At 50.5% G+C, this 10,561-nt stretch overlaps 1 protein-coding gene across 1 annotated transcript; it reads right to left on the bottom strand.

The window, feature by feature from the left end:
* Positions 1-636: 636 nt before the first annotated feature.
* Positions 637-4,734, bottom strand: VGF (VGF nerve growth factor inducible). The gene is given in 4 exon segments (XM_020966461.2): positions 637-1,664; positions 1,667-1,873; positions 1,876-3,225; positions 3,780-4,734. Coding segments are annotated over 4 exon segments (2,160 nt in total). The 5' UTR covers positions 4,054-4,734; the 3' UTR covers positions 637-1,335.
* Between the last annotated feature and the right edge of the window lie 5,827 nt (positions 4,735-10,561).

The following is a 10,561-nucleotide window of genomic DNA, read 5'->3' on the forward strand; positions in this document are numbered from 1 at the left end:
GTTCACAAAAAGACTTTCTTCGTAAGGGAATAGTGTAGGTATCAATATCTACATCTTATAACTAAGAACTTGCCTAAGGTCATGCAGAAATTGAATGGCGTTGGAACCCAGATCTCTAGTCGAGGTTTAGCACCCCTCTCCTTATCCATTTTCCTGTCCCCTCCACCAGCTTCCTTTTGGGGAGGGGGAAGACCTCTGGAAACAGTTTCCTTATCCCAAGAGTCTCGTCTTGTGGGAAGAAAGTTAAAGAGTTCACACTTGCCACTTTAGCTCAGATTTGGAGGGTTGTAGGTACCAAAGCCTTAAGCAAATACTTTTTTTGCCCCCTTCCCCATCACACAGAGAATTCCCCTCCCATCTATGTGGCCTCTGCCCTGGTGGGAGTAGAAAAGGAAAATTAACTCTTAACTACACCCAGGGAAGATTAAGGTTGGGGTAAGGCCCCAAAGTATAATTCGATTGACCCTTGATGGGATTGCTTCCTCTGCCTCATCATACATATCATGCATTTTGCCTACGGTAGGAAATAGAGGAAAGAAGTGCTCAATGAGAGGAGAGTAGGAAGCTAGGTGGCTCATATTCCCATATTCTCTTGAGGGGAAGTGGGAGGAGGGGTAAATAAAAGAGAAAAAGTCCTAATAAAATAGTCACTTTTATTTCTTAGCAAAACTATTTTCCCCGTGAGGGGTATTTACAACAGAAGGGAAAGGGGTTGAGTTGTCTCAGTTTGGGGAGAGTGATCAGGGTCCTAGGAAAACCCTGGGGTTGGGGAGGGCTTCGATTCACAGGCGGCTTCTACACAACTGGTATGGTTTTTGTTCGTTCGTTTGTTTTGCTTTTTATTATTATTGTTCATCGATGGGGAAATCGGAAGAGGGTAGGGTGGCTTAGGGCAAGGGAACGGGGCACCGTTGGGGAGACGAGTGTGGAGCAAATCTGTACAGTCCGGTTTCAGCTGCTCCTTCGCTGCATCACTTGTGGGTGGAGTTAGTAGGACACGGGAGTTTTCTGTCCTCTCGAGTTTCAGCAGTCGTGCTCCTTCCTTTCCGCTTAAGACATATTGGATTTTCTCCTCAACTTCCACCCCCACCGATCGGATACCGTACCACGAGTCTGGGGTACCGGTTTCTCACAGAAGATGGTTAAAGGGAAGGGGGCGGGACTTAGAGTAGTGGGTGGGGCCAGGCTGGCTGAGACAAGAGGGGTGGGACTAAACCCACCCGGCAAAGAAGGTCGGGGACCGCATGCAGCACACTAAAGAGCAACACAGAAAGAGGCTTAAGGAAGTTTACACAGGGGAAGAGAGAAGGGACCGTCACGAATGGGAAAGTGGAGTCACGGGAACAGGCTGGGGCGTCTGAGCAGCACGTGCTCAATATAATTCTCCAGCTCCTCCTCCTCCTGCTGCTGCCTCTCTTCTTCCTCCTCGCCCCGCCGCCCTTGTGGGCTAAGGCCGAAGTGGTACTGCGACCCCTCTGAGGGCTGTGCGTGGTAGTGGTGGCGGCGGGTCGGGGAAGAGAGAGGTGGGAGGAGTGTCCGGGGCTGGATGTAGTTAGAAAAGGGGTAATTGGGCTCTGGGGGGAACACTTCATCCCTATCCCAGGGTGGGAGCACCTCATTCCAATCCTGCAGCTCATCTTGGGCAGGGAAAGATGGTGGGGGGGAGGCTTTGGGGAGCGAAAGTGAGTAGGCGCAGGGGGGGCCCGAGGGGGAGGTAGGGGCTCAGGAGGGGCGTTCTTCTTCCGCTTACGCTTCTCCTCCACCTCCTCAATGATGCTGACTACGTCGTCGGCTGGCAGGTGCAGTTTAGTGGACAGCTCAATTAGGCTGTCGATAGTCTGCGGGTCCATCTCTTCCTCATCTTCTTCCCTTCTCCTTCCACCTGTCCCTTTCGCTTTTGACCTGGTGTCTCCTCTTGGGAGCGCTTGTCCTCAGCCCCAGCTTCCCCATCCTCCTCTTCTGCGAATAGCAATGCATTCTGCCGCCCCCTCTCAACCTCCTCAGCCTCTGCCTCAGCGTCTTCCTCATCCCCTTGCTCGCCCTCCTCCTCCCCACCTCGGATCACTCCCTCTTCCTCCTCCTCCCTCTCTCTTTCTCTGTCCTCCTCCCCTTCCCCCTGAAGTCCCCGATCCCCTACACCTCGCTCCAGGCCGCCGCCGCCTTGTAGCAGGTATTGGAGCAGCAAGTCAGAGGCGAGATCAGCCAATCTTTCCTCTTGGGCTGCCGCCTGCCTCGTAGCCTCAGCCTGCCGCCTACCTGCCTCTACCTGGGCCAGCCCCCGCTGCAGGAGGCGCCCTCCAGCTGCAAGCCTACTCATGGCTGCGCTTTCTGGGCGGTGCGTTTTGGAGAAAGGTGCACTCTCGATCTGGCGCGCCTTGTAGAGAGGTGCGATGCTCTCGCCCTGGTGTGTTTTTAGAGCAGGCTCGCTCTCACCCTTGTGCACCTCAGGAAGGGGCACGCCCTCAGGCAATTGCTCCTGGAACCGCCGAGGAAATGGGGGTGGGGGAGGGACACGCGCCTGGAACTCTCCCCAGGAGGCCCTCCATACGCGCTCAGGCCCGGGACTCTCCAAGTTGACCCGGGTCAGCGTATGGGTATGCGTTTCCGCCTCAGCCGCAGCAGCCTCTGGTTCTCTCTTAGCATTCGCTGGACTGAAAGCGCGTAATTCCTGGAGCAGGGATTCAAGTGCCTCTAGTTCCTCGGAAGGATCAGAACCCTCCGAGCTGCGCTCCTCTGGGATACGGGAAAGCGTCGGGGGTGCCCCTATCTCTGGGGCCGGGCGGCTGTGGGTCTGGCTACGCACAGTTTCTGTTAGCAAAGCCTCTCCTTTCTGCTGCTGCTGCGGCGGCGGTTGCTGCTGCTGCTGCTGCTGCTGCTGCAAGACCCCTGGAGCCGGGGGCGAGGCAGGATGATCTAGCGCCTGTAACAGGACCGCAGCCAGCGCCCGTGGATCTACCCCCTGGAATAGATCTTCATCTTCCTCAGGCTCGCGTTCTGGGCTTCTCTCCTCCCTTACCTCTGGATCTAGGCTTTCTCTTTCCCCTAGCGTACCCCCTCCAGCTGCCAAGTTTTCGTGTTCAGATATGGGAGGCGACGGCGACTGATCTGGGCGCCCCGGGGGCGCTGCTTGAAGACCGTTCATCTGTAGCAAGAGGCAGAAGAGGGGGCAGCGGGCAGCTGTGAGAACCTCATGGCTGGGACTGAGAGACTGATGGTTTCCAGGGGCTATAGAAAAGAAAAATAAAGTGGGGAAAAGGCGAATGAAACAAGAGGGGCTGTCAGGATTTCAGGGTGTCTTCTCTGCTCCTTAAATTCCCTTCACGATCTCAAAATCTGACGTTCCTCTGGGAGCCACCCTTGACGCGCTACCTACCCCAATTTTCCCGACTTCTCTCAAATCCAGAAGTGTCAAGACAGGGACCCTAAGGGAAAATGGGACTGTGCTAATCTATGGAGTCCTAAAACTGGGAGGGGAACGCCTGGCAGCACTCACGTCTGTGTTCCCCCACCTCCACCTCGCCCCCGCTCCTTCTCGGAGCTATCTTCCTGTCACCGCCCACGTTGCTTCGAGGCTGAGAAAAAATATCTGCTCCCCACGGGACTCTCCAGATCGAGCGTGGGAGGCTTTATCTGGGAAAAAGGGGGATATCATCCCCCCTTCTATCTTTTTAAGGTTCCCTTGGCCGTTATCCCTTCCCCCCAAACCAGGGGAGACATCCCTCCCGTACACAGCCAAATTCTCGGGGGGGGGGTGGACAGACTGACAGAATAGTATTTACCAGCTGGAGTTCGAGGAATGGGGAGGGGGGGATGAGGGTCAGGGTTTCGAGGTAGGAGAGAGCGGATGCTCCGAGTTTCGGTCCCTGTCCTGCGTTCAGTCGCCTCTGTCAGTTTCCGGCTGGTCTCTCTTCGCGTGGTCGACTCTCCGTTTCTCTCGCTAGCTCTCTCCCCGAGCTTCAGCACGCTGGACAGCGCCCGCCCCGCCTCTTTATAAAGGGGAGCCAGTAGATCACGTGGGGGGGTCTTCTCCGCCCGATTGACGTCAATGTTCATTCATGGGGAAGCGGGGTGAGTGGTGGAGGGGCCCTAATTGCGGCCGGTGATTGGAAGATTCTTCTCCTCCTCCCTATTCTGAGCCTGCGCACTTGAAGAGTGAGGTCTAACTGGCACGCTAAAGCCGAACGCCGGAGAAATGAATGAATGAATAAATGAAGCTAACACGGGGTTGGGGGAGGAGGACAGTGAATGAATGAAGGAGAATGCGAAGAGAAGGAGAGAAAGGAAAGAAGGAAGGAAGGAAGGGAGGAAGGAAGGAAAATGGGGAGGGGCAGAGAGTTAAATATAAGCCCAGAGGGTGAACGTAACCCATAGCTGCCGCAAGCGGTCAATCTGTGGATTAAACTGGAGTGGGGCTTGAGGGAAGAAGGGGAAAGCGGTAGGACACAAAAATCAGGGCAGGAAGGATGCTTACCCAAAGCTCCCACTTGCTTGTGCAACACATTATGAATGAAAGAAAGACAGGCAGATTTCTGTGCGTGTTTGTGGATTCGTGTCTGAGTGTGAATGGGTAACTAGGTGCGTGTGCCTGGGTGTGTGGTTGGTGACTGGTGGGGTAGGGTGGGAGAGACCCGTGTATGTGCGTGTGTGTTAAAAGAAAGAGGAAGGGGACTGAGTGGGTACATTTGAGAGAGTGGACCTTGTGGTTCTATTTGTTCTTGCCTATGGCTAGGGAAAGTTAGTCCTTTTGCCTCTCCCATTCACAACCCCCGCCCCCAATGGCCCATCGCGCTGCTGCCCCCATCGTCCTAATGCCCCCTCCTCTATGCTTCTCTTCCATCCAACACCCCCCCCCATTCCTTCTTTGCAGGAAGGGAAGGACGTTTGGAGGGCGAATCCAAAAGGGGAGGGGGTTGTGAAGATAGACTAGGGAATTCAATTCTTGCTTTTCCAGATTCTTGAAAGCGGTTTGACTTCAGAGTGAACCCCTAAATGACAAAGATCGTCCCTTCCCCATTGCTTCCTCCCTTTACCCTCAGTCCTTGTCCTGCGCCAGGGGTTTGAGCTTGGGGGGCTCAGGGCGGCTGGAGGTTCCGGCTGGGGAGGGGAGGGGGGCGATGACGCACACATTGCGCAAAGAGAATCCATCAGCAAGCCAGGTCCGGTGAAGGGAGACCGGCCGTGGGCGGAGGGGGTGGGGGGTGGGGGGTGGGGGGAACGGAAGCAGGGTATAGGGGAAGGGGGAGACGGAGGGAGGTGTGCTGCGTCTACAGGAATGATGCTGAGGTAGGGTAGAGGGCGTTGCTTCGAGGGTAAAGAGAGATGGGGGCTTGGACAGCAAGAGGAGAGTGACTAGACTTAGACACGCTATGAGATGCAGAGACACAGGGATACATGTATACACAAAGCGTGTCTCTGTGATCGCTCTCTGTTTCTGTGCCTGTCTCTCGAACGCTCTCAAATACACTTTCATAGTATTTTTCTCCTTCCATTCTCATCTTCTTTCCTCTTTTTCATATTATTTCACTTCCTCCCCCCGATTCTTCTGCCCCCCCTACCACCCCCACCCCCACTCCTTCACACACATACTCACGTGCTTTCCCTCCAAAGCCACCAGTGGCTTCTCAGCTCCATCAGCTTTATTTTCCCAGAAAGAAATGCCCATCAGCTTAGCAGGGGGAGGGAGGGGGAGGGAGGGGGAGGGAAAGAAGAGAGAGAGAGAGAGAGAGAGAGAGAGAGAGAGAGAGAGAGAGAGAGAGAGAGAGAGAGAGAGAGAGACTGAGACTGAAGCTAAAGACAAGTGAATGGGAAAGATATTATGATATGAAGAGTGGAAATGTGTGAAGGGACAAGAGAGAGAGCTTGGAGAAGGAACAGAAAAGATGACCCTCTACCCACTTCTCAACTTCTTCCTTCAACCCACTTTCCTCTGTCCAGGACCTCCTTACCTACCCCTATTCTCCTCCTCTTACTGACCTGGTAATTGGGTTGGTGGAGTGAGGGTGGGGAAAGAATCACATTACCTTCCTAAGGAGAATGAATCAGATATGGCAAAGACCTTTATGGAGGGGGATGGTAAATGGGTGGGGTTAGTAGGAAGAACATAGAGAGACAGATAGACTTCTATAAAAATAGAGAATGAAAAGAAGCAGAAAGACACATATAAAGGGCTGACAAAGAGAGAGAAAAAACCCAGTGTGTTTCTGTTCCCAGCGTTAGAAGGCTGGCTAGATGTTGCCGTGATTCTAGGTGTGTGGAGTTCTGTTGTGAGAGCATCTCTTCAAAGCTGTGTGTATTGGTATTATGCTTCCATTTCTGTGTCTCTACATTCAGATGTGTATCTATGTTTCCAGATATCTGTGTGTGTCTCTGATTCTATGTTTGCCCATTTCTGGGCATCTGGGTTTTGGTATGTCTGTCAATGGCAATTCATATACTGTATATGAATAACCATTTGGTTTGCTACATGTATGTATTTGTGCCCTTTGTCTGCATGCCTAACAGTGTCATCCACAGTAGATACTAAATCAATGTGTATTGAATGAACATATGAATGAGCTGAATGAGTGATGAGTGAATGAATGAATGAATGAATGAATGAATGAATGTCTGCTTTCCTGGTTTTCTGCTTCTGTGTAGAACTATATTGTGGGTATCTCTGTGTCTTTGGTCTGTAAGTTTTTATGCTCCTACCCTACTCCTACTTCCCATGATCCCCTTCTTCTTACCCCACATCTAATTTGCCCTTCCTCCCTCTCTCTTCCTCTTTCCCATTACCCAGTCCAAAGTGGTGGGGAGCTAGCCTAGATTAGCCAAGAATACTGTTTTCATGATGGAAAATGAGGTCCCTAAGTGGTAAGGTTTCGGGGAAGAGGAGGAATAGGAGCAAAATGGTCTACTTATTGTTTTTTCCTCTTTGATAGGTAACTGGAATGGAGGTGGGTAGGGAGGAGGCTTAAGGAAATACATCCTTCATGTCTCTGCATCTATCTCTGTCTCTCCCTGTCCCCTTTTCAGTTCAGCTCCCCCTCACCCCCACCACCCCCAACAAAGCCTTCTATCCCACCTGGTGCCCTTCACACCCTGCTGCCTTTAACAATCATTGGAGGAGAAATAGATTAGGATGAAAGTGAGAAGGGGCAAGCCCTGGGGATGTGGGAGGTGGGGCAGGGAACAAGAAATAAGGAAAGAAAGCTGCAAAAATAAAGAGAAAAAGAGACTGATAGAGAGACATGAACCAAAAGAGATACATTCTGAGGGTATAGATGTAGTCTTTCTCTGTGTAACAGTATATATCTTGTGTGTGTGTGTGTGTGTGTTTTACTTCCTCTCTGAATCTCATTCTCTTTACAGGAAGGTAGAAGGAGAGGGTGGGGGTCTAGGGGTAGAATGGGCAGGATATGGCAAAAGCTTGGGGGAGAAAAAAACCAATGAATTCCTAAGCTGTGCCCTTGGTTTAGGAGGAGGGGGGTTTTGGTCCAGTGACTCCATATCCCCTTCCTTTCCCTCTCCCCCTCCCCCATCCGGTGACTCACCTCTGCAGCCTCTCAGTGCGTCAGCAAAGGGTGGGGGGCGGAGGGGGGGCTGCTGAGGGGAAAGAGACAGGGGTCTGGACTTCAGAAAGGAAAGAAGAAGGATGCTGGAGGGCACCCTGAAAATCCCACCATTGCCCCATCTGAAGCCCCAGCCTCAGGCTGGGTGGGGGGTCTTGAGAAGACTTGGGGAGAGGTTGGGGGAATCCTAAGACAACAGAGGCTTTGGGTAAGCTTCTGGATGTGGTGACCTGTCTCCCAAGTCCCCATCTCTGGGGTCCTAGCTCCTTCAGTCTCCCCCCCACCACTGGAGGGGGAGGGGAGACCTGGAGAGACTAGGGAGGGCGAGACCGCCGCAGAGATGAGTCACCAAGAATGGGAGTGAAAAAGACAGAGATACTGAGAGAGACACAGAGACAGAGAGATGCAAAGAGACACTCAGAGGGACAGAGAGCCCTCTAGAAAACACACATAAAAACCCTTACTGAAAGGTAGGAGCAAACTGTGGGGGTAGAAACCCAAGAATTTGTGCCTTCCTAGTTTTCTAATCCCCTCCATCTCCCCTCCTCCCCCTCCCTTCTTTCCTTCCTCTCTCTCTCTCTCTCTCTCTCTCTCACACACACACACACACACACACACACAGCACTAGAACACATATATACGCAGTTTTCCACACACTCACATATGTGTAAGTACACACACATACACATATAACACACAAACACAAATACCCAAAGTCGCACAGGCACACCCATATATACGTACAGTTTCACTCGGAATCTGACAGTTTCCAAGACTCTGAGTTCCACATGCATAGTCTCATGCACTCTCACAGGGCCATGCTGAGGGTGTGGCTAGTGTGGCTAAGACAGAGCCAATTTAACCCTTGTGACCAGAGTTCCTTCACCTAGTATGGGGGGGGGGCTTTGGGGAGGGGGACACTAAAAACATGGAGTGGATGGCATTGGGAAGGAGGAGTCAATATAGTATGGTTTCATATTTCCCGAACACAGGCTCAGGGACACAGAAGGACCATCCTGGACACACACACACACTCACACACATACACAACATTCCAAGAAAACATTTATTCAAATAAAAACATTTATTAAATACCGTGTTCCTTCATACGGTCTCACATACACCCACAGAGATGCACATGGTCCTGTATGCATGCACACACTCATACAAGGGGGCACAAAGACATAAACATATAGACACATTCATAAAGACACCACCTTCTCTCTTGCTTCAGTCTAATCCTTCTTCACGTGTTTTGGACGCCCTCGTGTGCTCCCTTTAGGTACTGCAGTCTATGCCACTGAGTTTTGACTTTTAGTGTTGAGAGGCAGGCAGGGGAAGTAAGACATCTAGTTCTTTAAAAGAAAATAGGGAGGCTCAGTGGATAGAGTACTGGCCTTGAAGTCAGGAGGACCTGATTTCAAATCTGGCTTCAGACCAAACACTTGACACTTACTAGCTGTGTGACCTTGGGCAAGTCACTTAACCCCAATGCCTTTAAAAAAAAAAAAAGGAAAGAAAATAGGGATCCAAGATTGGGTCCCAGATGAGTAGCCAGACCAAAAGGAGTCTTTAGAAGTAGGAAAAAGGAGCCAGGCTTAACTCCCCCACTCACTTTCAGTAATGCCACAGTTTAGAACTGTACCTTCAAATCTTGGCCACCTGAGACTGAAGGGGGGAGGAGGAGAGTGCTGCAGGGGAAATCCCTCCTTTTCCATTTATCAGAAACATAGCACCAAGAATTTGAAAGAAGCCTAGAGCCTAGAAACCAGAAGCCTAGTCTAACACCAACTAGGAAGGACTGGACAAAAAAGTCAAACTGTTTGCTCCTTTCGCCCCTCTCCACCCAAAAAGCTAAACTTACTTAGAAAGAAGTTTGCCATTTCATATCCAGATGAGAGCAAAATTCTGTGGCAGCCCTGGGAACGCAGAGCATCAGCTTCTGGTCTCAGTTTTGCTTCTAGCTAGGTATTTAATTTTGAGACTCTTCACTTTTCTCTCTGAGCCTTCTAAAGTACCTTCTAGTTTTGACATTCTATGTCTGTATAACAAATGGAAATTAACACAAAGGTTGAAGAGTTGGTTCGTCTTATTGTAAACATTTGGAGAGAGGGAAAGGAGCACATAAGCTGGGTAGGAAAGTTAAAGGGAAACTTGTCTTTGTGGGCCAAATGAAACAGCAAAACCTGCTGGGATCTGAGCAGTCACAGGAAAAACTTCAAAGTTAGGTTAAGGATAACTTTTTGCATGCCTTCCCATGTCCCAACAGCCCCTTTCTATATTGCTCTCTTCAAACCTATGTTTGGCTCTTATACTTCACTCTTACACAGTTTATTTTTCCCAGTTCTCCTGCTTCTTTCAAATCTCAGCTAAAATCCCACCTCTTAGAAGAAGCCTTTCCCCAATCCTCTTTAATTCTAGTGCCTTCCTCCATTGATTATTTCCTATTTAGCCTGTATATAGCTTGTTTGTACATCGCTGTTTGCATGTTATCTCCCTCTTGATAATGAGTTCCATGAGGGCAAGGACTATCATTTTTTTTATATCCCCAGTGCTTAGCACTGTGCCTGACACATGGTAGGCGTTTAATAAAATTTTATTGACTGGTTACTCTTTTTCCAAGGTGTTAAGTCAATTGCTCTAGTCAACTCCCTATCAGCAACAATTTTACTCTAATGACCTTTTAAGACAACCCCTCCCTGAGCACTGGCCCTGGAATCAGGAGGACCTGAGTTCAAGTGCAGCCTCAGACACGTAACACTCACTAGCTGTGTGACTCTGGGCAAGTCACTTAACCCCAACTGCCTCACCAAAAAAAAAAAAGTAAGGGAGTTGGACTAAATAATGTTTGGGAAATCTTTCTGCTCTACTATAATTCTATTATTCCTACAAGGGAAGAAGATTGCCTAAAATACATTCCGAAAGTTGGCCACCTGGACCCTGGGGAGAAGGAAGAATAAGTGACAAGTGTGGGAGTGCCAGGTTGCTGATGGTCAGGATACCTGACCTGA

The sequence above is a fragment of the Phascolarctos cinereus genome, unplaced genomic scaffold, assembly GCF_003287225.1.
Source record: "Phascolarctos cinereus isolate Bilbo 61053 unplaced genomic scaffold, phaCin_HiC Scaffold_5;HRSCAF=322, whole genome shotgun sequence".
Lineage (NCBI taxonomy): Eukaryota > Metazoa > Chordata > Mammalia > Diprotodontia > Phascolarctidae > Phascolarctos > Phascolarctos cinereus.